General features: G+C 60.2%; 1 protein-coding gene across 8 annotated transcripts; it reads left to right on the top strand.

Annotated features, from left to right (window-relative positions):
• Positions 1 to 553: 553 nt before the first annotated feature.
• Positions 554 to 27137, top strand: Celf5 (CUGBP Elav-like family member 5). Of its 8 annotated transcripts, none has more exons than XM_052747038.1 (12): positions 554 to 798; positions 7360 to 7442; positions 12974 to 13025; positions 13482 to 13610; positions 15404 to 15483; positions 16692 to 16838; positions 17560 to 17701; positions 17800 to 17946; positions 18801 to 18863; positions 21327 to 21407; positions 22899 to 23042; positions 24024 to 27137. In XM_052747038.1, the coding sequence occupies exons 1-12, from the start codon at positions 654 to 656 to the stop codon at positions 24149 to 24151; spliced, it is 1341 nt and encodes a 446-aa protein (XP_052602998.1). In that variant the 5' UTR covers positions 554 to 653; the 3' UTR covers positions 24152 to 27137. The 8 variants fall into 8 exon arrangements, with proteins under 8 accessions (XP_052602998.1, XP_052602999.1, XP_052603001.1 ...); XM_052747039.1 differs by having other exon boundaries at positions 12974 to 13022; XM_052747041.1 differs by having other exon boundaries at positions 12974 to 13022; positions 22940 to 23042; positions 24024 to 24157.
• Positions 27138 to 27264: the final 127 nt, after the last annotated feature.

Raw genomic sequence — 27264 nt, forward strand, 5'->3', positions numbered from 1 at the left:
ACTTTAAAATATGAGCTGGATGTGGTGGTGCAGGCCTGTCATCCCAGGACTCAAGAACTGAGGCAGGAGGATTGCTTGCAAGGGCCAGCCTGGGCGTCCGCTTCTTTCCTTGAATGGCCTGTCAGCTTCTCTGCCCTCCACTGTCATCCCCCTGCCCCTGTCTAGTCCTTTGTGTCCACGTCACAGGCTGGCTTTCATTATTCACCTTCTGTTTGCAGAGCCACCGTCCCCATCTGTGGCTGCTTGTTTTGTCTCGACACAGGCTCTTACCATGTAGCCCAGGCTAGCCCGGATCTCCAGATCCTCCTGCCTCAGTCTCCCCAGTGCACCTGGCAACGGGGCTTATCTCGTGGCTGTTGGTGACGGACACATTAAGAATGTCAGAGCCAGCGTGGGGAGACCTGTCAGTCTTTCTGATGTGCACGTCCAGCCTGCAGCCTCCCACACCTCCAGGACCTCTGGGCCTCAGTTTCCCCTCCGCCGGCGGGCGCCACCCGCCCCTGCAGTTCCCGAGGCGGCCGCGGGAAGCGCTGTGGAGCAGTCGTGCGCGGGCGGGGCCGCTGACCGAGCGACGCGGCGGCACCGCAGCTCCTGCCCGGGCCTGGCCGGTGGGCGGCAGCGGGCCCGAGCGCCCCGGGGCGCGGCCCGACGGCATGAAGGACCTGGACGCCATCAAGCTCTTCGTGGGCCAGATCCCGCGCCACCTGCACGAACAGGACCTCAAGCCGCTGTTCGAGCAGTTCGGCCGCATCTACGAGCTGACGGTGCTCAAGGACCCGCACACCGGCGTGCACAAAGGTGGGCGCCCGCGCCCCGTACCCGCCCCTGCATCCCTGCACCTGACCCCTGCACCCCGGCACCCTGCCTCCTGCACCCCGAGCCCCTTTCTGTACCTCTCTTTCTACACCTGCACCCCCCCCCCCCCGTAATTCCCTACACCCCTCCCTTGCGCCTGAACCCTCTGGATCCCTCCCCTATACCTCTCCTTCTGCACCCCTGCATCCTAGCACCCCCTTACCTTCCCCTGCACCCTCCTCCGCCCTGGGGGTGCCGCTCTCGATCCAGCTGCCCCCTCCCGTCCTCCGCCCCCTCTCCCTCCCTCCTCCCCACTCCCTCCTCCTCCATCGCTCTCCGTCATCTCCCTCCATCTCCCTCCTCTCCCCAGGCATCTTCCTCTCTCTCCCCTTCTCCCTCCCATTCCCAGAACCCCCCCTCCCGCCCTGTGCCAGGAGCTCCGGGGACCCCTGCCTGCCGGTCTCCCACCCCCACCACGTCGCTCTGGGTCTCTCTGGCTGGGCCGGGAACTTCCCACCTCGGACCGGGATTCCTGCTCACAAAGCCGGGCCAGCTTGGCTGCTGCCGGACACATGTCCAGGACCCGGGGCTGAGCGGTAACTACAAAGACGTGGGGGGCGCGAGGTTGAGGCTGAGGCCCAGGGGATGCAGGGACCCAGGCAGCCCTCTCTGGGTGGTGCCATCTTTCTGATCCCCTGCGCCCACCCTGGGCTCAAGTGGAACCTGGCAGAGCCAGAGCTGAGGCCGAGACAATGAATGTGAGGTCCGCTGGGCAGACTCCAGATCCCGGGTGACGAGGACGCGCGTGGGTGGCGTCGCCGGCAGGTGGCTCAAGAACCTGGCTCCCCCTCCCATGGAGGCTTCTGGGGGGGCAGGGTCGCCCCACTCTGCTCCGTCCCAGGCCCCAGTGTCTGAATCTGGTGGCTTTGAGGAGCTCTGAGGGCAGGTGTTGGGGGACCCCCAAGGTTGAGACCACAGTCTCCATCCCCGGCCGGACCCTGGGGGTGGGGGGAAGGTGGGGGCTCCCCCGGATGGGCCGGTACCCGCCTATGGAATGAATGAGAGTGTGTGAATGAATGAACGGACAAGCGAGTCAATGGATGGACCAATGAATGAGAGAATGAATGCATGAGTGAATGAGAGATGAACGAATGCACAGTCCCGGGGCTGCCAGCTGGCCTTGAGGCTGGTCTGGCTCCATGGCAGGGAGGGAACTCCTTCACACTCCAGTGCTTTTCTCCACCGACCTCATTCTCAAACACGTGAGACTGGAGGTTTAATTCCCACCCATGACCTGGACCCGAAGCCCAGGGTCTGGCTTAAGTACTCATTGCTAGAAACTTCTGACGGGAACCCGAAGGCTGCCTGCATGGCACCTCAAGTCGGGGCTTGGGGGGCAGTGGTGAGGCCTGGGTCTCCGGGATCACACACGGGTGCTAGAGTGGGAGGCTCCACATCTCCCCTGGGAATTCCAGAAAGGACAGTGGGGCAGCAAGGCCCGGGGACCGGAGTTATTTTCTTTCTGGTAGATGTGGTGGCCTGGGGGCCTTCAGATTTTGGGACATTGCTTAGGAGGTGGGAATTTGGGCGGGCGGAGGGTCCAGGGAGGGTCCGGTTGCCAGTGACTAGAGGTCCACCGTTTCCCAGGCCCCACCCGAGTGAGGAGGTGGGGATCCCACAGGCCAGTAAAGGAAGGCTCAGGATCTTGACAGAAAGAAGTCTGTGTTTGAAGGCAGGGATGGTGGCACACACGCCTGTCAGTCAGAAACTTGGGATGCTCAGTCAGGAGGATCAAGGTCATCCTCAGCTACATAGCACGTTCAAGGCTAGCCTGGGTTACATGAGACCCTGGCTCAAGAGAGGTAGATCTTCTTGGGCCTCTGCTATGTTTCTGTCAACCAGTGGCTGTCCCTTTCTGGGCTTCAGGACAATGGAGACAGAATGGACTGAACTTGGAATTCTTGCACAGAAGAATATTTCAAATGGCTTTGTTTCTGTTCACACCTTCAAGATAACCCATAACAGCAGGGGTGGGATCCTAGGGCGGACTAGGTCCCTAAATGCTGCAGAGAGACGCAGAGAAGGGGCAGGAGATGAGGGCCCATGGACCCTCTGTGACCCCCCCTGGAGCCATCCAGAGTGTGAGGGCTTCCCTCAACCAGGGCTCAAGGTAGAACCTGGGAGCTGACATGGGGGGGCCTTCTGCCCCCACCTCTGAGGGAGGACAGGTCACCTTCGGGGTCTCTCTAGCCCTACATGCCCTATGCATTTCCATGTTAATGACGGCATTGGCACACTCTGGGGGACAGTGCAGAGTGTGTGTGGGGGGGGGGGGCTGGCCTGCTGTTACCATGGGAGCAGCAGTGGCTGTCATGGCAGGAGGAGGGGATGTGGAGCCCAGGCGACAAGCAGCCTTGGGGACACATGGCCTGGCACAGGTGTGGGAGGAGCTGTTGTCCCGGGGCCACACCAGGTGCTTTCTTGAGACACTTTGATGGCTTCAAATGAGACACCATCCAGCTGTGTGCCTCGGTTTCCCTAGCTGCCTAAGAGAAGGTCCTGGAAGCATACATCTCAGAGGAAACTGCTGGAAAAGAATACAGGGTGGTGTGGATTTTAATGAACTCTGGGCACAAGGCCTGGGCTCACAGAGTGGGCGATGCTCCAGTGTTCAGGCTAGAGGCATTTGCAGGTAGAGAAAAGTGTTCTTGAGGCAGACAACAGCATCTCTGAAGGCCCAGAGGTGCAAGGCCCTGGGAAATCTCCACAGGGAGGAGGCTACTGTGTGCTGGAGCGGTCAGGATTGCATCAGAGACAGGACACAGGCTGGAGGGAAGGGACTGGCTTTGCTTGAGGAAAATGCATGGAGGTGGATGGATGGATGGATGCATGGTTGGATGGATGGGTGGACGGATGGGTGGATGGATGGAGGGATGGATGGGTGGATGGGTAGACAGATGAGTGGATGGATGGATGGATGGATGAGTGGATGGGTGGACGGATGAGTGGATGGGTGGATGGATGGAGGGATGGATGGGTGGATGGGTGGACGGATGAGTGGATGGGTGGATGGATGGATGGGTGGATGGATGAATGGGTGGATGGATGGGTGAATGGATGGATGGGTGGATGGATGGGTAGATGGGTGGGTGGATGGATGGGTGGGTGAGTGGATGAGTGGGTGGATGGATGGATGGATGGATGGATGGATGGATGGATGTTGGGTGGGTAGATGGATGTTGGGTGGGTAGGTAGATGGATGGGTGGATGGGTGGGTGGATGGATGAGTGGATGGGTGGATGGATGGATGGATGGATGGATGGATGGATGGATGGATGTTGGGTGGGTGGATGGATGTTGGGTGCGTAGGTAGATGGATGGGTAGGTGGGTAGATGGAGGGATAGGTGTGTGGGTGGGTGATGTCCCCAGATCTCATGGAGGTGTAGTAATTGTCACCATACCTTCCCCTGGGTCAAGTGTGGAGCACTTGAAATGGGGCTCATGCAGACCCTGAGGAAGTGCAGAGGTAGGATTCTCACAGGTTTGGGGTGAAGGCTTCATTTTGTTATCTGAGGAATGATGTCCCAGGTTGACCACAATCCCTGCTCAGGTCCTGGTGAAGGAAGGAGCTTTTGTTGGAGGAGCAGAGGGAAGAGACAGGCAGGACAGACTTAGGCCTTGGCCCTGAGGAATGTGGGAGTGATGGAGCGCTGTGGGTGGAGAGACATGACTTGGTGATCACAGGCATCTCTGGTTGCTACTTCATGGAGAATGAACGGGGCGGGGGGTGGGGTGAGCATGTGTTCACAGATGTGAATGGAGGCCACTCAGCTTGTCTTCCTGATGACAGGATGGGGCCGGGTGGAGTCACAGGAAATTGTTCTTGCTATGACTCGAGTGTTCAGTGGGGCATCTGTGATCCCAGCACTCAGAAAGCTGAGGCAGGAGGATCATCAATCAAGGCTAGCCTTGGCTACAGAGTTGACCAGGAGCCAGTTTCCAAAATAAGGTGGTTGGGAGAGATGGCTCAGTGGCTCAGAGTGAATATTGCTCACCTCAGGAACCTGAGTTCAGTTCCCAGCACAACTGGGCTGCTCATAACAACCTTCACCCAGTACCTTGTGGGTCCCCAGAGGGAACAGATTCCTACAAGTTGTCCTTCTGCCCCTCATAGGCATGCCGGGGCCCCCATAGGTAAATAGATACTAAAAACATTGAATGCAGACCTCTCCAACATTCTGGAATTTTCTGAGCCTCAGGAATCCTTCAGCCATTCACCCTGACTCCCAGCTCAAAGGCAGATGTTTCTGATTGCTGTGTGTCTTGGGGAGGGTGCTAGCCTCTCTGAGCCTTGGTCCATACAGCACTCAGCGGTGTGTAACTCTTGAGCAGTTTGGGAGGTTCTGCTGAAGCTCTGACTACAGTGGCACCTCCAGCCTTCATGGTAGTTTGGGGCGGGGGTTATTAACATCGAGGAAGAAACTCCCCATGGCTCCCCAGGGCTCCGACTTTAGTGGCCTCCTCCATTTTGATCCCCAGACTCCCCCAGCTCCGGGTGTCTGTCTGTCTCCTCTACACAGGGCCCTTGTTCCTCCCTCAGCCTGCGAAGCTCAGGGCCGCCCAGTCGCCCAGGGTCTTGTTCCTTCTGAGTGGGTGGGAAAGAACACCAACCTCCGTCGCCGAGGTGGGGGGGGGAGCGGGCACGTGACTCGGCACTGAGTTCAGATGGGGGGCCCAGTCGGTCAGCCCCAGCTCCAGCCTCGGAAACCAAGGTGAGGGGACACTCACTGCGGTCCCCACCTTCACGCACATGGCCTTTAGCCACTGTGTCCCCAAGGTGCCCAGACTTAGGGGCGTCGGCGCCCAGGAACCTCCTAACGCCCGGACAGAGGAACGACTTTTCTAAGTGGGGTGACATCCCTGGTGTTGGGGTTCGGCCAGCAGCACGCCAGGACACACCCTCCCATCAGGGCTCCGGGGATGGGGGGGGGGGGGGGCAGATGCGCTTCAGCACCGCGGACAGCGGCCCCGGGACTGCAGGGGCGATTCTCTTTGCCCTCTCCTCCCTCCTCCTCTTTCCTTTCTCCTCCCTCCTCCCTCACTCCCTCCTCCTCCTCCCTCCTCCCTCCCTCCCTCCTCCTCCCTCACCTTCCTCCTCCTCTTCTCTCCTCCTTCCTCCTCCCCCCTCCTCTCTCTTTTCTGCTCCTTCCTCCCTCCTCTCCCTCCTCTCCCTCCTTCCCTCTCCCTCCCTCTTCTTCCTCCCTTTGGGGCTCTGATACAAGGCCGGTCTTGAACTCTCTCTGTGGCCGAGAATGACCTCGAACTCCCAGGTGCTGAGGTCAATGGTGGCAAGTTCCAGGCTGCAGGGTGGACCTGCCTTAGAGACCAGGTGATGGTGGTGGCGCACGCCTTTAACCCCAGCAGAGGCAGAGGCAGGTAGAGCCCTGTGAGTTCGAGGCCAGCCTGGTCTACAGAGGGAGTTCCAGGACAGTCAGGGCTACACAGAGAAACCCCCTTTCAGGAAAAAACAAAAAAACAAACAAACGAAAAACTAATAATAATAAAGTCAGTTAAAATAATACAGCCAGGGCCAGTCATAGTGACGTTCCCCAGCTGGTGCCATCTGTGAGCGCATGGCTTGGCTGTGGGTCCCATCTTCCCAAACTAAAAACTACCCCTGTGAAGCATTAACTCCCCTCCATCCTCTGACCAGCACCCACCTCCGCCCAGCACCCACCGTTCCCCTTCCTGTGTGTGAATTTGTCAATGCCAATGACCAAATAAGGACTCAGCAGCACCGGCCATGCTCCTTGCGCATCCTCTGCCGAGCTCAGGAGCCTGAAGTCCATCCTTCCTGGGGTGGGACACGCAGCTTTCCTTTTCATGGCTGTGTAATAGTTCACCACGTGGAAGAACACGCCCACGTGTCAATCATTCATCTATCAACTGGGTGACATTTTCATGGAACCCCGTGTTCCGGTCAAACCACATCTGATTTGCATTTTTAACTTGGGGGGTGGGCTCCATACCCAGAGCAGGTTGGGTAGGTTAGAGAGGACCCCACATCATAGTCTTCTGGCCTGTGCCAGAAGTGCAGTCCAGAGGACTTGCTCGGGAACTGGCCTCCAGGCTCCATCCACGACACTCTCTGAACCCAGAGCCCCAGTGATCCTCCTGCCTCCACCTCCCCAGCTCTGAGGTCGCCAAAGTATGTCCTGTCTCCCCAGCCTGAAGTTCTGATCCCCTTACACTCCAACTCCCTGTCCTCTCCCCAGCCCTCAGCACCCCAAAATCCACTTCCTGTGTCTGGTTTCTCCTGTTCTGGGCATTTCCTTTCATGGAATCCACACTGTGCGGCCTTCTGCAATTGGCTCAGCGGCCTCAAGGCCCCTTTATCCTGTGGAGTGTCGGAACCTCAGTTCTGGTTAAGGCTGAATAACCACGATGTAGCTGGACCACAGTGGGAATTTCCGCTATCCTGGGTGCCCGGGCTTCCCTTCCCCTGCCCCTCTGGGTCCATGGCTTGGGGTCCTTCTCCTCTCACACGCTGTCTCTCCCACCAGGTTGTGCCTTCCTTACATACTGCGCCAGGGACTCTGCCATCAAAGCTCAGACGGCCTTGCACGAACAGAAGACCCTGCCGGGGGTGAGTCGTCCATGGAGCGGAGGGGCATTCACAGCCGGGGTGGGGGGCTCGGCTGGGCCTCCCTGTACCTATGGACTCAGATAGAACAAAAGGGGCATAAGTGTGAGCATCTATTGGGCGCCTGCTGTATGCTGGGCTCTGTGTGTCACAGGAGTGATGGTCATAGGCAGCACAGCGGACCTGGTCAGAAATGCACCTCTATTGCTTCACAGAGGCCCCGGGGGTGCATTGGGCAAGGGTCCAGGCCACCCTTGGGGCTGGAGCAGAGGCAACGACTCGAGATGGGGAGGAAGGGGACGGGGCACGAGGAGAGGGAGTGGCAGGGTCTTCTGGCCACAGAGACGGAAGCCTTCCTTCCCCCACCAGAGACATGAAGGATGCATTTGATGTTTCATGGGACTCTAATAATACACCTGGGGCTGCGGACTTTACAAAGCCAAGATCATTTAGCTCCCAGTTCTGGGGGTTCGAGGGCACACGCTGGCACTGGGGTAGCTCTGGCAAAGTCCTCACGGTGGGTGATGTTCAATGACTGGAGCATCTGCAGCAGATGGGAACCACGTGGGAAGAACAGATGGGGGTCGGGTCAGGTGGGTACAAAGCCACTCTGTGAGCAGGTGGGTGTGCATGTGCACATCTACCTAAGACCGTCCACGTGGCTCTTTAAAACTCGGAGGCAGCTTGGGAAGGAGGCAGGGATAGTCAGGGAGTCCAACAAGACCGCTTGATTCTACCTCCCTGGCTCTGGGATTCCAAGTGTGCACATCACACTTGTTTCTATATGTGAGTGTGGAAGGAAGAGTCAGTTCCTCCTATGTGCACTGAATGGGCTTTGAGCAAGTCATAATTTCCTCAGCCCCAGACATTCCCTTTCACACAATTCCATCCATCTACCCACCCATCCATCCATCTACCAATCCATCCACCTATCATCCATCCATCCACCCATCATCCATCCATTCACTTATCATCCATCCATCCACCCACCCATCCATCCATCCACCCATCATCCATCCATCCATCCATCCATCCATCCATCCATCCATCCACCCATCCATTCATCCACCCACCCACCCATCCACCCATCCATCCACCCACCCACCCATCCACTCACCCACCCACCCATCCATCTGTCCATCCACCCATCCATCCATCCATCCATCCACCCATCCATCCATCCATCCATCCATTTATCCGTTCAGTCATCCATTCACCCCACCACCTCTTTGCTTGGTGAGGAGACCATGGCTTCCTGGTTCCCAGCACAGCTGAGCAAACTACCTCCCAGTCAAAGGGATCCATCCCACCCCTCCATGCTCACTCTTCATATACTGTTTCTTATGGTCTCATCAGTTTGTGCACAATGATTGTTACATGTAGCCCAGGCTGGCCTTGAACTCAGAGATTTGCCTGCATCTGCCTCCCGAGTACTGGGATTAAAGGCGTGTGCCACCACACCTGGCTCAGGGTAGAAGTTTTCTCAGTGGCCCGTGGACTGCACAACCATGATTGACACAGGAGAGTCATGTTCCGAATTGTTCTAAATGGACAGGTCCCCCCCTAAAATCCAGTGTCAAAGTTAACTTCACATTTACAGACCTTGTAATGACTGGAAACTTTGATATTCACAGTGCCTGTGGCTGCACCCATGCCGTGCTCGGTCAGGCATGTATTACCCCACGGGCACAGCCATGTGCCAATAAAACTTTATTAGAAACACAACTGTGGGGCCTGATGGGGCAGCCCTGAGGGTGGTGGCTCGAAGTGCCCCCTCAGGGCTCGCACCTCCTGTGGGCCTCTTGGAGAGTGTTGTCCTGCTGCTGGGACTCAAAAGTTCTGAGCTGATGTCGTTTAATCTGAGAAACTGACGTGTGATGTGAAAGCGTCTCATGGCCACAGGGTGTGGGACAGCGAAGATGGGGAACGTTCTAGACTTGGAGCCAACTGCCATTGTACTGCGTATCTGGAACATTCTGAAACTCAAGACCAGAAGCCGTGGAAATTAAGGACCTGGAACGTTCTGGAATGGAGGCTAGCCGCCCGAGGGACTCTGGGAACCTGCAGCATGATGAGTGCTTGGCGATCTAGAATGTTCTAGACTCCGCTGCCAGTGCTGGATGTGAGTGATTCAGAATGTTCCAGACTCCGCATCCAGCCGCCCTGGCGGGCATTCTAGAGTGTGCGGGACTGCAGCCATGTCCCCCCACCGCGAGTCCCCACCCAAAGATGCAACTGCGGGGGACAGGCACAGAGGACCCCACGTGGCCCTGCACTGACAGCGGGGGAGGCCTCTGCCACACTGCAACAGGATACATCAGAGCCTTGCCATTCTGCGTCTGTCTTCATTGAGATAGGGGTTGGCGTCCAGCTACAAACCTCCAGGCCTCAGTTTCTCCACATGCCACACTGGCCCAGCAGACAGGAAGACTAAGGCTCAGAGAGGGAAGGCCACCTGCCTGCGGATGCTCAGCAGAGGCCTTGCTTGGCTGTCAGGCGTCTGGGTGCTGTGCCGCCCCTCACCGGTCTAGGCAGGGTTCTCTGACAGCGGTCCCCTCCGTGGAGACCACGTCCCAGCCCAGAACCTCCATAAAAAGTCCCAGGATCAGGGAGAGACTCTGCTACAAGTAACAGGGTGAAGAGTGAAACGGGACACCTGGGGGACCCGCCGTGGTCACGCATGCACCGGTGCGCACTCGTGGAGGATCCACCCACCACCACGCGGGCGGCTCCCAGAACCCCCCCCCCCCCCCCATTGTGCCCTCTCCCCGACTAAAAGCGTCTTCCCGCGCTTTTTCTGGTCTGTGTAGTATTCTGCAGCCCAGTGGCGTAATTCATCCGTCTAGCTGAGGGTGCATGCTCTGGTTCTGGTCCCATCTCTGGGCGTCAATCTGACTGGCTAAGGGTGAGGGTTTGGGGGCGAGCCGCCATCCCCCCAGCACTGGGGAAGGCGTCAGTTTTGAGGAGGGGCAGGGGAGGGCTGCTGGGAGGGAGGGTCCCCGCGAGGGCACTCTGGCTGAGGCCTTTAATGCTGCGATGAGAGGCTGTAACTGCAGTCACGGCACTAAGGCGCCATGGCGGGGTTCAGGGTAGGTGAGGGGTTCGCGGTGTCCAGGTGAGAGGGGAGAGTGGGCCGTGGCCGCCTGAGTGGGGTGTTCTCTCTCTTCCGCGGCTTCCACGGACGTCTGGTTCTGGAATCTTCCAACTGCGGAAGAAACCTGCAGGGCCCCAGCTAGGGGCCTCAGTTTGTCCAAAGGCCTCAGTTTCCCCGTCTGTAACACACCGGGCTCAGAGATGAAATGGGTCCCGAACAGAGACCCGGCTCCAGCGGGAGACATGGTCTCCCCCACAGAACTCCTACTGCTGCCTCAAAACCCGCCAAAGATTTTCTCCTCTGTGGGAGTGGGCAACTTCTGGTGGTGGCGTCCCACTCTGCGACACTAGTGAGGGTCCTCCCTGGGGTGCCCCCAGACCTTATCCAACAGGAAATGGTGTTGGGTGAAGTAAAGAGAAAGGAGGGGCGGGAAGCGGGGCAGAGACGGGAGCTGCAGAAGGTGCAGGGGGGAGGGCGGGCACCTGGGTGGGACAGATGGGGGGAGGCGGGGAGTGGGGGGGGGGGAGACCCAGCTCCGACGCTCGCTCAGCGGAGGCACGTGGTGCGGGCTGGGAGGGCGCTCCGTGGTCCCTTCTCCGTCACTGTGGGGTGGAGGGGGGACCCCAGGAGCGCTGGAGACCAAGGTCGGTGATGGGGTGATGGCGACAGAACCGGGCGCACCCCTCCTCCCCTCCCCTCCCCTCCCCTCCTCCTCCCTCATCTCTAAAAGATTATATTTAAATCTCTTTTGTGCGCCGCGAGATCTGAACTCGGAGGGGCCCGAAGAGGCGGTTTCCATGGCAGCGACAACTGCCGGCTTCCGCGGGGTGAATCAGCGTTGCCATGGCAACCCCATCTTCATCTGCCCAAGGTGCTAGAGAGGATGGTGGAGGGGGAGGGCCGGCGGGGGCGTGTGGGAGGGGCCGTGGGGGACCAGGAGGCTAGATCTGGGGGACCCCTCCCCTGCCTCGTCCCCCTACACCCCTCGCTGCCCTGACCCCAGAAGCGGAACTATCCGGTTCAAATCGCCTCCCTCCCCGACCCCGGGGTCGGGTGTGGTACCCAGGTGCAGAGGGGATGGGGTGCGGGGGGGGCTGGGTTGAGAGGATCTGGCTGGCTGCTGGGGCAGGGTCCAGGCAGGTAGTGCGAGTCCCCCGGAGGGTCTTAGAGGAGGGGAGGGGATGGGCTCCCAAAGTGGGTGCAAGAGGAGGATTCCGGAAGGGGAGGGGCCCGGAGGAAGTCGAATGCACTGGAGGGGGGAGGGGTGTGCATGAGGGGAGAGGTGTGCAGGAGGCAAGGGGTGTACGGGAGGGGAGGGATGTGGGAGAAGGGAGAGGTGAGCAGGGGGGAGGGGTGAAGGGGGCAGAGGAGAGGGGTGGGGTGCACTATGAGGGCTGCTCACAGCCAGGTGGGGGCAGCGCTGGAGGGGAAGAGGCCAAGGTGGGGGGAGCGAGGGTCACTGGGCTGGTCCAGGACTGTCAGTCAGGTGTGCGCATCCTAGCCCTGAGGTCACAGGGCTGCGTGTGAAGGGGCTAGCCTGATCTGACTTGGTGGCGACCCCACTCCTGGCTCCTGGGCCTTCTTGGTCCCCTCCTTCCTTACCCCTAGCGTGGGGTGTCGCTAAGCTCCACTCCCTCCCCCTGTCTGGAGGGAGACAGAGTAGAGGCAGGAGGCATTGAGGACCCCCAAGGAAAGGGGAGACGAGTAGGAGTTCACCCAAGTGAGTCTCCCAGTCAGGAGGAGGGACTCATCCAGTTACCAAGGGATGCAAACAACGGCCTTCCAGACGTGCAGCCCCTTTCCAGTCTGTCCTCGGGGCTGTGTGGGGCAGGGGAGCCATACCATCAGATGCCACTTTCTGGGGTGGGACACACAAGAGTCCAGAACAGTGGGTTCAGGTATCAGTCAGCTACTGCCCAGTAACTAACACTCCCAAACATTTTATTTGTTCGTGATTCCCCAGGCCAGCGAAGGCAACTTAAGTTCTTCAAAGGAGTCCTCCTGGGAGTCATCAGCAGCTAGCCCAGGCTGGCACACTTGGACTCTGTGTCCAGAGAGCAACAAGCTCTCTAGCATGAAGTTCACAGCTGTGGCTTCATTTCCAGCATGTTCTCTGCCGGAGGAAGTCACTTAGCCAAGTCCAGACACAGGGCTCAGAAACAAACTGACTTCTTGAAGACAGAAATGGCAATGTGAAATTGACGCACAGAGCTCGGGGATCCCCGCCATTTCCAAAGACAGTCTGTCCTGTTTTGAGGATAACTGTCATTGGGTTTTGAAGGCTAGCTAAGAGTTTGCGGGCCTAGTTTTGTCCCTGGGTTTGATTGCCTGAGTATGTGCCAAGAAAAAGTGGGCAGCCGGTGCCTGGCAGAGCTTAGAGAAGGTCCCCGCGCCCTACTCGGTCCCTGGCCACCCTGACTATGTCCCCCACTTTCCACAGATGGCGCGCCCGATCCAGGTGAAGCCGGCCGACAGTGAGAGCCGTGGAGGTAGTAGTAATCTCCCCGTGGCCGTGGCCTCTGCAGCAGGTCCTGTCCGCAGCCTCAGGGTCGGGGCTCCGGCTGCTTCCCCAGACTTCAGACACCCCACACCCTTCCCGTTCCCTCACGGGTGCCCGAAGGCTGCAGACTTGGGATGTGGGGAGAGGTGTGGGCAAGGCTGTGGGGACCTCGTGTATATGTAGGAGCTCGGTAAAGCCCAGCCTTGCCAGTCCCTGTCACGCTCCTGTAGCGCGCGCTCTCTCCTGATTCTGACTGTCCCCCAGTCTCCGATCTCTTCCTCCCTAACGCCCCCTCAGTGTCTCTGCTTCCCTTCCCTTCTCCATCAACCCCGGGCGACAGGCAGCAGGGCGGCCTGAGCAAAGGTCCCGGGGCAGCTCAGGTCAGGGCTGAGGGTCTGCAGGGCTAGCGCGGGCTCAGCGGGGCCATGGGCCGGGGCTCCGCCCACAGGGGACCGGAAGCTGTTCGTGGGCATGCTCAACAAGCAGCAGTCGGAGGAAGACGTGCTCAGGCTCTTCCAGCCCTTTGGCGTCATCGACGAATGCACAGTGCTGCGAGGACCCGACGGGAGCAGCAAAGGTGACTGGCAGGCGGTGGGGCGGAGCCTCGCGGAGGGGAGGAAGAGATAGGCCTGAGGTGGGCGTGGCCTGTGGGAAGGGGTAGCGCGGGTGGGGTGGGTCAGGAGGGTGATGGCAGGGACCTGTGGGGAGGGCTGAGGTTGCACCATTCTTGAGGATTTTCTTTCGTTTTCTTTCATTTATTTATTTATTTGTGTTTATTTATTTATTTATTTATGTTTATTTATGTTTATTTATTTATTATGTACACAGTGTTCTTCCTGCATGTACACCTGCAGGCCAGAAGAGGGCGCCAGATCTCATTGCAGATGGTTGTGAGCCACCATGTGGGTGCTGGGAATTGAACTCAGGACCTCTGGAAGAGCAGCCAGTGCTCTTAAACTCTGAGCCATCTCTCCAGGCCTTGAGGATTTTCATATCCTAGTCCTGAAGTGGAGGGAAGACAGCGGATAGACTTGGGGTGGGGAGAGGAGATGTGCACAAGGCTGTCATTAGGACCCCTGCAGTAAGTGTAGGAGCTTGGTACCGCCCACCGGGCTTCTTAGTCCCTGTCGCTCCCTATTTTAACTACAGCTTGCAAAAAGAGAGGGGCTGGAGGGGGAGGGAGGGGCCGGCTGCGGAGAAGGGGTCAGGTCTATGGGAGGGCGGGGTCATCCCTGGCCCCACCTGAGTGTCTATTTAGTTAGGGCTGTTGTGTCCCGGCAGATTGGTCCTCCAGACCATGGCCCAAGCCCCTCAGCTTCTCTCCCTGAGTGTCTCAAGTTCTGTCTGTCTTCAAGTGTCTGTCTGTCCATCTGTATGACTGGCAGACTGGTCCCGCCCTGGATCCATGGTATATGACCCTGGCCGGGGTTGCATCTGCCTCCGTGGCCACCACATGACTTTGTGTGTCCGTCTATCTGACCAGCTGCCATGACCACAGGTCCCAGTTCACCCTCTGCACCCTGGAGGTCAGAGCTGGTGACTGACTCTTCAAACCTTTGTCTCAGTCGTTCTAACGGGAACTTCTGGGGCGAAGCCTGCATCTGAAAGTGTGTGTGACTGTCGGGGTCTCAACACAGTCGCTGGCAGCGGAACTGACTTCCTGCTGGCTGGCCACATGGACAGACAGATGGATAGGTGGATGGATGGGTGGATGGACGGATGGGTGGGTGGGTAGGTGGATGGGTGGATGGACAAATGGATGGATGGGTGGGTGGATGGATGGATGGATGGACGGCCGGATGGACGGATGGATGGATGGGTGGGTGGGTGGATGGATGGACAAATGGATGGATGGGTGGATGGATGGATGGATGGACGGACGGACAGATGGATGGATGGACGGACAGATGGGCAGATGGGTGGGTGGGTAGGTGGACGGATGGATGGACAAATGGATGGACGGGTGGGTGGGTGGATGGATGGACGGCCGGATAGACAGATGGATGGACGGGTGGGTGGGTGGATGGACGGACGGACGGATGGGTGGGTGGATGGATTGGGTGGGTGGATGAATGGATAGACAGACAGACAGACCGACAGATTAGTGGGTAGGTGGGTAGAGAGACGAGGGATGGAAATGTGGGTACATAGGTGGAGGTGGATGACCGACTTTTTTCTGTTTGGCTGAATTCATTGCTGACATCTCCGTCTCTCCCTGGGAGATGGTGGTGTGTCTGGTCTGTCCAGGCCACCTTGGCCTTCCCATGTCTACTGTCTTTCGTGAGTGGCAATCAAGGGCTCCGTCTCCCCTTTATTCCCACCTTCTACGTCCTTCGGTCTGTCCCTCACCTCTACCTCCCTCTCCCCCAGGCTGTGCCTTCGTGAAGTTTTCCTCCCACACAGAGGCCCAGGCGGCCATTCACGCCTTGCATGGCAGCCAGACCATGCCGGTGAGTGAGAACTGCCCCTGCTACAGCGGCGGGGGGGGGGGGGGGACCGATTAGGGCGGCTGGGAGCAATGGTGTTACACCTTCCTAGACTGCATCAGACGGGAGGGCAGAAGGCTGCGTCAGGGCTGTGTGACCAGACGCTGTCCTGGTGCATCGTGGTCTTAGCTTGTGGTGGTGACAGGCTAAGGAGCAGGACCAATGGCTGGCTGGACAATGTGTGGAGACCAAGGACTCCATTCTAGGGCAGTAGGGAGCCACATTTGGGCACCAAGTGAGGGGGGGCTGCCAGGCCGTTTGCATAGGTCCTTTATGTCACGGTCACTAGGGGGCAAAGGAAAAGATTCTGAGAGCCTGGCTGGGCAGCCGAGCTCAGGTCCCCACCGGGAGGATGAGGGCCGGTCTGGAGAAACTGTATGGAGATAATGGGGGTCCTGGGGACCCATGAGGCCAAGAGGGAGTGGGAAGCAGGTGTCCAAGATGTAGAACCACCCAGGTATGGCTGTGGTCTATCCCCCAGGGAGGGTCCCCAGGAGTCTGCATCACTACAGGGAAATGGAATCCCCAGCCTTACAGCGGCGGCTTTCTCCCTAACGTGGCTGGGCAGGTTCAGGTCACTCCTAGGCTGACTCCCTCACAACCAAAGCCAAGGAGCAGGTTGTCTGTCCAAGGAGGTGTCTGCAAGCCTGGCTGGGAGCATCTGGGCCCAATTACCAGAAAGGACCTGGCTGAGTCCTGATCCTGAACTAAACTCTGGATCCTGGGCCCCAGTTCCTCATATACTGACCCCTGATCTTAGTTCTAGAGCATGAGTGATTGGCGCAGTCACCCATCATGTCCCAGGTGTGGGCTGTATGATGCGCCCCCCAAACTCTTCCGCTCTCCCTCTCTGGCTGCTGGACTCCCCCCCTGCCTTTGAGGATATGGTTACAGCTAGAATCCCCCTCCCCCAACACACACACACTTTTGTACCAGACATTAACCTTGGACTTGCATGCTCCACCGTTACCATGGCTGTGGCTGCCTCGCAGACCCTATGGCCATGTCGCCACACCGCCAGGCCCAGGATGACAAGCCCTATGCACTTCTTGTATGGTCCTGGCTCTTCTGGATGTGGACTCATTCACGGCTGGCACCTCCACTCTCGTCCACGGGGACTCCCAGAGTCCTGGCTACCCCTGCCCTTCCGACACCACACACTGTCCTTACAGGGGGCCTCCTCCAGCCTGGTGGTCAAGTTCGCAGACACGGACAAAGAGCGGACTCTGAGGCGCATGCAGCAGATGGTTGGCCAGCTGGGCATCCTGACGCCATCCCTCACCCTGCCCTTCAGCCCCTACAGTGCCTACGCCCAGGCTGTGAGTGGCCCTAGCATGTGGGCACTGAGTCTGGGACTCAGCCCCACCGCCCCACCTTTCCCTCTCCCCATCACTCATTCTCTCTGACCCAGGATCCTGTCCTGGATGGGGCTGAGCCTCAGGCCCAGCAGGGTAAACTGAGCTGCAGTCCAGGCTGAAAGCCCAGATCTTGACAGTCCTAAACACAGCCACCACCCTAATCCCAGATGTACCCTGACTATGGGCAGAATACTAATGTCTCACTCATTCTGACCCAAATGGCTGGAGCCCGGATCTCACCGTCCCTAAATCTGCATTTGGTCTAGCTCTGGCTAAATCCTCAAGGCTGACGTCAGCTGAGCTCCTGACTCAGCCTTGATCATTGCCTGATCCCTGATCCCAGACTGAGCCCCAATCTCTGTCTGTGTCTTGTTCCTGGGCAGACCCAACCCCAATCTGGAGTCCTTTTTCTAAACCTAGTTCTGGGTCAAGGCCAAGCCTAGATCCTGTGCTGACCCAGATCCCATATCCTAGACTGATCTCCAGTCTCAGGCTGAATCCTGATCCACAACTGAGCCTCAGTTTCTAACTTAGCCCTGAACCCAGACTGAGCCCCGATCCCAAGCTGAGCCCTGACTGAGCCCTGACCCCAGCTTTAGCTGTAACGTCCATCGAATCCTCCCCCACCCCTGCTCCTGAGCCACGGTGGGACTGGTCCCACTCACAGCGTCTCTGTCCCCAGCTCATGCAACAGCAGACGACAGTGTTGTCCACCTCCGGCAGCTACCTGAGCCCCGGCGTAGCCTTCCCCCCTTGCCACATCCAGCAGATTGGCGCCGTCAGCCTTAACGGTCTGCCCGCCACGCCCATCGCCCCCACCTCCGGTGAGAGCAGCTTCCGGGAGGCCTCAGGACAAGCGGGCAGCCCCCCCCCCCCGTGTCTGGGTGCCCCCACTCCATGTCTCACCCTCTCCCCTCCTCAGGGTTACACTCGCCCCCACTGCTGGGCACTGCCGCCGTTCCTGGCCTGGTGACGCCCATTCCCAATGGCTTCCCAGGTGTCCTGCCCTTCCCTGGGGGCCACCCCGCCCTGGAGACTGTGTATGCCAATGGCCTCGTCCCCTACCCAGGTAACTTGGGAGAGAGAGTGCCCGAGAGCGTAGGACAGTGCCTGGAGTGGGCGCGGTGACTGGGGGACATACCTAGGTCCCCACAGCACGACATCCTGGGCATGGCAGGGCAGGACAAGGGGCGTCTAGGCAGGTGTGAGCACAGGAAGAGGCTGGGGAAGGAGGGCTACGTGAGAGTCATGTACGGGGAAGGTTCTGGGTTCAAAATCCAGTTCAGTAATCTCACTGGTTTCCAGAACTGGAAAAATGGGACAGGTTGACGTCAAAGGCTGGATGCGGGGTGGGGAGGGGCATTCGGCCAATATTAGGCCCCAGCCTCTCCCTGTTTGCTCTTTGAGATGGGGGTCACATTATGTAGTCCAGGCTGGCTTTCAATTCCCTGTGTAGCCCAGGCTGGTCTAAAGTCACTCCTTAGCCTTGGCTGGCCTTAAACTAAGGGCAGTCCTCTTGCCCCGCCTCCCAAGTGCTGAGATGACCTGGGAGCCCTGGCACCTGACTTCATTCTTTACGGCCAGCTAAGATTCTGGACATTGTAAAAGTGGGGCAAGGTGGGTCTGAGCCGCCAGCCCTGCGTGCTAATGGAGGACACTCGGGGATCCCCCCAGGCTGGGGCGGGGGTCTGGGCGGGGGATGGGGTGTGGGAGATGACTCTTAGGTAAGGGGTTTTCCTGGGTGCCGAGAGGGCAGGGTCAGGGGCTGCGGGGTGATGGGCACACGGTTTCCGTCATCTGCTCTCCGGGGGCCCTGGGCGAGTTGATGCACATCTGTTTCTCGGACTTGCCATAGGGGGTAACACAGGAGGGGGACTGGGGTGGTTGTGGATGTCGGGGCTCAGCTCGTCCTCTGCCCCACAGCTCAGAGCCCCACGGTGGCAGAGACCCTCCATCCTGCCTTCTCCGGAGTCCAGCAGTACACAGGTAGAGGCAGCCCCGACCCTGTGGCTCGACAGTCCTGGTCAAGCCTATGCCCACCATGACCGCTCCCCTCAGGGTCCCACCCTCTACTCCTGCTTGGGGTCCCACCCTAAGGAATGTGCACAGTCCCTCGAGCCTGGCGCCCCTTACCCGTCGTCCCCATGTCAGGGCCTGACCGCCTCCTCCAAAGCCAGGGCTGCCCCTGGCGTCATCCATACACAGCCCCGCCCAACTTTGTGAATCCGGCCCCACCTCTTGAGAGAGATGCCCACCCAGTGCCTTGCCATGAGCCCTTAACCCGCCCCAAGGCGGAGCCCCACCGCTAAGTTCTTAGGCTTGGTTCCATTCCTGCCTCGTTTAGCCACCGCCCTGTTCTCCATCATGACCCCACCCCGGCTGTCTTCAGCTCTAGCCCCCACTCCCCTGTGGGTCTCCACCCTTATACCCTCTCTGCTCTGCCCGTCCTGCTATGGCCACGCCCCTGTCCCTCATAGCCCTTCTCTTCACTATGGCCTAACGCCACTCAGAACCCAGCCCTCCACTCCCGCCCTACCTCGTTAGGTGGGTGGGCCTGCTCCTTTGAGTTGAGGGTGGGGTGGGACCAGAGAGGCGGGGCCAGGGATGAGGGGTGGAGCCAGGGATGAGGGGTGGGGCCAGGGCTGAGGGGTGGAGCCAGGGATGAGAGGCGGGGCCAGGACTGAGAGGCGGGGCCAGGGATGAGGGGTGGGGCCAGGGATGAGAGGTGGGGGCCAGGGCTGAGGGGTGGAGCCAGGGCTGAGAGGCGGGGCCAGGGATGAGGGGTGGAGCCAGGGCTGAGGGGTGGAGCCAGGGATGAGAGGCGGGGCCAGGACTGAGAGGCGGGGCCAGGGATGAGGGGTGGGGCCAGGGATGAGAGGTGGGGGCCAGGGCTGAGGGGTGGAGCCAGGGCTGAGAGGCGGGGCCAGGGATGAGGGGTGGGGCCAGGGCTGAGAGGCGGGGCCAGGACTGAGGGGTGGAGCCAGGGATGAGGGGTGGGGCCAGGGATGAGGGGTGGAGCCAGGGATGAGGGGTGGAGCCAGGGATGAGAGGTGGGGCCAGGACTGAGAGGCGGGGCCAGGGATGAGGGGTGGAGCCAGGGATGAGAGGTGGGGGCCAGGGCTGAGGGGTGGAGCCAGGGCTGAGGGGTGGAGCCAGGGATGAGGGGTGGGGTCAGGGCTGAGGGGTGGGGCCCAGGCTGAGAGGCGGGGCCAGGGCTGAGAGGTGGGACCAGGTCATGAGGGGCAGAGCTAGGGCCTGAGAGGTGGGCTCAGGGCACAAGGGGGCGGGGCCACAGCTGGTGAGGAGCCGGGATGAAGAGCAGAGGCATAGCGCAGGGCAGGGACATGGAGCAAGGCGCAGGGCCCACCGCTCAGCCACGGACCCGCCCTCTGGCCAAGGCCTCATTCCTCAGCTGTTTGCTGCAAGGCCCCGCCCACTCCGGATCTATCTTTATTTGGCCACGCCCCGTGCCCTGGCCCTGGCCCTCAGACCCCCGTGCAGCCCCCGCTCTGACCCTGCCCTGCTTGTCCCAGTCACCCCCTCCACCCCTCCACCCTGCTCTGGCTGTGCCTTGACCCCGGGTTCTGGCCCCAACTGGCCTTTCCCACATCCCTGCTCTGCCCGACTCAGCCCCGGCCCCACCCCCATCCGCGCCCCTACCCTTCAAGCCCAAGCGCCGCCCCTCAGCCCTGCCCCCACTATACACCCCCCTCCACCCCGACCCACCCCTCAGCCCCAGGCCCTGCCCCCAGCCCTCGCTATGCCCTCAACCCTGGCCCCAATTCCCCCCAGCCCCGCCCTCTGCCCCGACCCGCACCTCAGCCCCGCCCACTGCCCTGGCCCCACCTCTCAGCCCCGCCCACTGCCCCGGACCCGCCCCTCACCTCAACCCCGCCCTCTGCCCCGACCCGCACCTCAGCCCCGCCCACTGCCCTGGCCCCTCACCTCAGACCCGCCCTCTGCCCTGGACCCGCCCCTCACCTCAGCCCCGCCCTCCACCCTGGACCCGCCCCTCAGCTCTGCCCTCTGCCCTGGACCCGCCCCTCACTTCAGCCCCACCCTCTGCCCTGGACCCACCCCTCACCTCAGCCCTGCCCCCTGCCCCGGACCCGCCCCTCACCTCAGCCCCGCCCTCCACCATGGACCCGCCCCTCACTTCAGCCCCGCCCTCTGCCCCCCCACCCGCACTTCAGCCCCGCCCTCTGCCCTGGACCCGCCCCTCAGCCCCACCCTCTGCCCTGGACCCGCCCCTCACCCAGCCCTGCCTTCTGCCCTGGACCCGCCCCTCATTTCAGCCCCGCCCTCTGCCCCAGACCCGCCCCTCAGCCCCGCCCTCTGCCCCGGACCCGCCCTCAGCCCCGCCCTCAGCCCCGCCCCGCCCACTGCCCCGGCCCCGCCCACTGCCCTGGCCCCACCTCTCAGCCCCGGCTCCGCCTCTGCTCTCCGCAGCCATGTACCCCACCGCGGCTATCGCGCCTGTGGCGCACGGCGTCCCGCAGCCTCCGCACCTCCTGCAGCAGCAGCGCGAAGGTGAGGCGGCCCCTGCCAGCCCCGCCCTCACCTGCACTGCTGAACTCGCCCCTCCATGGAACGGCGGCCCTTGCGGTTCCCACCCCCTATGGACAAGCTTGGAAACCCCCTTTTTGGTGCTCGTTTGTGTGAGGAGGCATCTTGGGTAAACTGAGGCCTTCCCAGTGAAGCCAAGCCTATGGAGGGCATGCGGGAGGAAACAGGAGTCCGGAGTCCGAGGAGGTATCTTGGGTAAACTGAGGCCTTCCCAGTGAAGCCAGTCCTGTGGAGGGAATGCGGGAGGAAGCAGACCTACGGAGTCCGGCGACCCAAGGCCGTTCTCATCCTCTTCTGGCTGGACACTGTGACCAGTGCCTCAGTTTCCCCATCTGCAGCTCAGGCGTCCTGTCCTCACCTGTGTAGGCCGGGAGGCATCACGAAGTCCCTGGCATCCCCCCTTTCCCGCCCTGCCTGCGGACCAGGAGGGCACTGGGGAGAGGTGTCCTGTGATGAGGGCCCGCACCTCTGCGTGCGGGAGCTGGGTGCAGAACCTAGAGTCCCTGGCCTGCCCCACCGCGGGCCACACCTGTCTCCCAGACATCTTGCGGCCAAAGCCACCAGCAGGACACGTTTTCTGACTGTTGACAGCCAGAACACTTGGGGAAGTCCCTCCTCCAACTCCAGCCCGGAAGGAGGGCTCGGGCGCAAAGGCGCTGGCCACCAAGCCTAATAACCCGATTTTGATCCCCAGAGCCCACGTGGTGAAGGACCCATGCAAAAGGTCCTCTGACCTCACACGGGCACTGTGGCCCAGGCGCGCTCCCAACATTAACTAGATGGATAGACAGACAGACAACCTCTATACCCCCAGCTACAGCCACCCCTGAACGAATTCTCTCCTCTCTCTCTGCACGCGCGTGTGTGTGTGTGTGTATAGGTGTGTGTGTGTGTGTGTGTGTGTGTGTGTGTGTGTGTGTGTGTGTGTGTTTGAGACTAGGTCTCACTGTGTAACTTACACTAGACCCATAAACACAGCAACCTCCTGCCTCAGCCTCCCAAGTGTTGGGATGACTGACGGGTGTGTGCCACCAGCCTGGCCTCCAGGCTTCTTTGAAATGTCAGACCAGCACACGGCCCACAGAGTCGCTGCTGAGCCACCCCAGCACCCCCCAGCACCCCATTCACCTGACTCCAGTACATGGCCTGGAGGTGGAGGGCTGCAGTGGAGGACGCGGAGCTTAGGGAGTCAATCAAGCGGAGACCTCGGCTTTGTGGGGTTCAGGGTGGGGAAGGAGGTGTCTGGGTTTGGTCTGTGATGAGCACTGGCTGGGTGAGCAGCATATGGGAGGGATCAAGGCTCTCAGGGCTCACCTCTGCTCCCCACCATTCTCTCTGGGGGTCTCGGGAAGCCCCCACTGCATCCACAGCCAGAGACAAGTACTGGACCCCAACCCAGGGGGGGTCCGCCTCCTCTCCTTGGGGGCTTTATGTCTTTCTCTCCCCCACCTACAGGTCCCGAAGGCTGTAACCTGTTTATCTACCACCTCCCCCAGGAGTTTGGAGACACGGAGCTGACCCAGATGTTCCTCCCCTTCGGCAATATCATCTCCTCCAAGGTGTTTATGGATCGGGCTACCAACCAGAGCAAGTGTTTCGGTGAGTGGGCCCGCCTAGAATCCCCAGTGAGGGGCTGGGGGCGTGGTCAGGGTGGAGCCCCGCCTAGAATCCCCAGTGAGGGGCTGGGGGCGTGGTCAGGGTGGAGCCCCGCCCAGAATCCCCAGTGAGGGGCTGGGGGCGTGGTCAGGGTGGAGCCCCGCCTAGAATCCCCAGTGAGGGGCTGGGGGCGTGGTCAGGGTGGAGCCCCGCCCAGAATCCCCAGTGAGGGGCTGGGGGCGTGGTCAGGGTGGAGCCCCGCCTAGAATCCCCAGGGAGGGGCTGGGGGCGTGGTCAGGGTGGAGCCCCGCCCAGAATCCCCCAGTGAGGGACTGAGGGCGTGGTCAGGGTGGAGCCCCGCCTAGAATCCCCAGTGAGGGGCTGGGGGCGTGGTCAGGGTGGAGCCCCGCCTAGAATCCCCCAGCGACGGGCTGGGGGCGTGGTCAGAGTGGAGCCCCGCCCAGAATCCCCCAGCGACGGGCTGGGGGCGTGGTCAGAGTGGAGCCCCGCCCAGAATCCCCCAGTGAGATGCTGGGGGCGTGGTCAGGGTGGAGCCCCGCCTAGAATCCCCCAGTGAGGGTCTGGGGGCGTGGTCAGGGTGGATCCCCGCCCAGAATCCCCCAGTGAGGGTCTGGGGGCGTGGTCAGGGTGGAGCCCCACCCAGAATCCCCCAGTGAGGGGCTGGGGGCGTGGTCAGGGTGGAGCCCCGCCCAGAATCCCCCAGTGAGGGGCTGGGGGCGTGGTCACGGTGGAGCCCCGCCCAGAATCCCCCAGTGAGGGGCTGGGGGCGTGGTCAGGGTGGAGTGCCTGCCTGGCTTGTATAAGGTCTGGACTAATCCTCAGAACCACATGGTGTTGTAGAAGTTGAGCAGGGCGGGAGGAGTGAGGCGGGAGGAGTGAGGCCCCCATCCAGGGACACACCTGTCTGGTGACACCCAGCTGGGACCCCTGCCCCTCACCAGCTCCCGTCACTTTGCCCCCCAGGATTCGTGAGCTTTGACCACCCGGCCAGCGCGCAGGCGGCCATCCAGGCCATGAACGGCTTTCAGATCGGAATGAAGAGGCTGAAGGTGCAGCTGAAGAGACCCAAAGACCCGGGACACCCGTACTGACCACGCCCACAGCCCCCCCGCTGTGGGTCTGGCCCCAGGTGAGCCGCCAGGCGGCCTGTGCCCTGCCCAGCCCTGGTGTCGTCCACCCCCTCCCCTCCCAAGCTCACGCTCCAGGAAGCCAGTGGGGACAAACCCCTCCCCATCACCTTCGGCTTGGGTGGCACAGAGGGTGGGATTCGGGTGGGGAGGTGGAGCGAAAGCTAGGCGCTCCCGCCAGGGGGGCTTCCCAGGGAAGGTTTTGAAGGATGAATAGAAGCTCATGCAGAAGTGGGCGTGTGGGTCGGTGCAGGGTGTGATGGGCGGGGCTTCTATCCAATCCGGTGAAGCTGTTCCCCTCCGGGAAGCCTAAAAGGTGTTCAGCACACGTCCCAGGCCTGGGTCCCTACAGTTGGAACTTGGAATACCCAGTTAAGCTTGGCCCAGACCTGAAGCAGAGGAGATGGGAGCCCGTCACCGCCTTCCGGTCCCCCACCTCTGCCCCCACCGGCTCCCGTGGACCCCGAGAGCCCTGTCTTCTGATTACATGCCCAGCGGGTTCACAAAACCCAGAGCGTACGCCACTCACAATCTCGCCAAACAAACAAAAAGCCAGATATACCCAAAACAAGCAAAAAAACAAAACCCCAAAGTCAGATTCCCATCGACCGCATTGTCAGCACTCGCTCTGGAACTGAACTGACTTTAAAGGTGGAATCAACTGCCCACGGCCTCATGGGAGGGGACAGCTCGGCCACCCGCTGCCGCCACCCACAGAGAGCCCAGAAATACTTTTGATTTTTCCCCTTTCTCTCTCTCTCTCTCTCTCTCTCTTTCTTTCTTTCTCTCTTTCTCTTCCTCCCTCCCTCCCTCCCTCCCTTTCCTTCCTTCCTTTCTTTCTTTTTCCTTCTCTGTTCTGATCACCTGAGGGCCCAGGGTCTGGTAGAGGGCACCAGTGTCTAGTCCTTCCGCGTGTTTTGTTTGTTATCTGGGTTTTATTTATTTTGGTTTCAATGAGGAAACCTGTCAATCAGGAACAAACCCCCAGCACATCCGCCAGGTCTTCACTTTTAGCCCAGTGTCCTGTGGATCTCTGCTCTGGGCTGGGGCGGAGCCAGTCTATAAATGTCCCCAAACTGACGGTGACGGTCAGGAACTGACGGGGTTTTCTTACCAGGACCAACGTGAAGTGGAGCAGGGTGTTCTGTGCCCCACTCCCCTCCCTTCCACTGCTCCCTAATGCCCCCCCTCCATCCTCCCTGGGTTGAGTGGTCGCCACTTCCAACCACCCCAGGACTTCTATGTAAATTACAGCCAAGTTTGGACACCAGCCCTCCCAGTGACCCCTCTTCCCCATCTGTCCCCCCACGCAGGCCCCCCCAATTCCAAAGCCACTGAGAGCCACATGGGGCATAGAATGCTCCGTGGTGTGGAGGGGGGGCGGTGGGGGAACAGGAGTCTGAGCCCAGGTCTGAGGGGTCCCTACACTGCCAATCACCATCTGCCCCTCGACTTGGGGACACCCCCTGTCGGCCCGGGAGGCTTTCCGGGCCAGCCAGTACCCTGTCCCGTCCCCCACTGCCCGTTCCCCCCCGTAGCCGCGCCCGAGAGCGCGTCATAGACTATGTATTTTTGGAGTATGAACCGCAGGGGCCAAACGGTGGCTCCGAGCCGGCCACTCCCCGGGACCAAGGACTGCCGAGGCCGGCTGGAGGCCGCCCCCCGCCGGACGCCAAACCAGGACCCCGCCAACACCATATACCTCCAGTCCTTGGGGTCCCCACGGCTGCTGCCACTGCCCGCGTCCAGGGCCGCCCCCCCTCCCGCTTTCACAGCCTTACTTGGGTGACCAGGTGTCCTTAGCTTCCCTCGGGGAAGCCTCCCGCCCCCCACTGTCCCCAGGTGTCCCCCACTGCCCCTCAGGTATCCCCCAGTGTCCCTCCCCCACCCCCGCCGCCCTCCAATCACCAGCCTTGAACTGAAGGTCTCCACCGAGTCGGACGTGGCCACACTGACCGCCAGACCCGGTTGCCGACACCGCGGACTCCGCACGCGGATACTTTTCATTTGTGGTCTTTTTCCAGACCACAGGGCAGGGCGGGGGTGGGGGGTTCACTGATAATCCGCTTCTGTTTCCTAGCTGGGGGATTGGGAGGACTGAGGTGGGGAGCCGCCCCTGTACATTACCCCCTGCCCACGTACCCACCGCAAAGCACAGAGTCGTTAGTTTGGACATCCCACCCGGGGGAGCGGGGTCCGGATCCCTTCTGACGAGTCCAAAAGCAAAACAAAAGAGACAAAAAAAAAAATTTAAGGTTGAAGAAAGTGCAAAAACCGATTTTTTAAAAATCGCTTTTCGTTTCTACCAACATGTTTGTTGACTGCTCCAAAACAAAGGAAAAAAAGTCAAAAAAAAAGTCAAAAAAAAAAAAAAAAGAGAGGAAAAAAAATATCCCACCGGATTCCGCCCGCCTTGTTTCGCGTCCCCTGTTCTGAACATTCCTACGGTGAGACTGTGCTCCGTCCAGTGCGAGCGTGTGTCCGCCCCGGTTCGCGTGGCCCGGGGTCGCCGCCGAGGGCGTGCTGGCGTGCACGCCGCCTAGTTCATGTTTACGAGCTGTAAATACCATTTTTATACTCCACTCGAGAAACCCTATGTGATTTGTACGACGGGCTTTATTTCTGCTACGACGAATTTCGTGAAATTTCAACTTCAAACTGAACGTTGGAGACAGCGGAGAGAGGGTGGGGAAGGTGGAGGGCGGGGAGGAAGTGTGGGCGTTCGTCCCCTGCCTCCTGTTCCTGTGCGTGCGAGGAGCGGCTCAGCGCCAAATCACCTCTCTTTGGTCTGGAAGGAAAAAAAAAACGAAAAGTTTATTTAATAAAAGTTTTACTTGTTAACAGCGACTCTCTCTCCCCGTGTTTTCCCATGCGTGGCGCATGGAAGAGCCACGCTCCTTATTTGAGGCTGAGTAATATTCCAGTGTGTGAATAAAACATTTTTTTCTGAGCTGGTCATGGTAGCCGCAAGTCCTTAACCCCAGCACTCGGGAGGCAGAGGCCGGCGGATCTGTGAGTTCGAGAGCAGCCTGGTCTACAGAGCGAGTTCCAGGACAGCCAGGACTGCACAGAGAAAC

Source organism: Peromyscus californicus, unplaced genomic scaffold (genome assembly GCF_007827085.1).
Source record: "Peromyscus californicus insignis strain IS unplaced genomic scaffold, ASM782708v3 Scaffold_1__1_contigs__length_55948999, whole genome shotgun sequence".
NCBI classification, from domain to species: domain Eukaryota; kingdom Metazoa; phylum Chordata; class Mammalia; order Rodentia; family Cricetidae; genus Peromyscus; species Peromyscus californicus.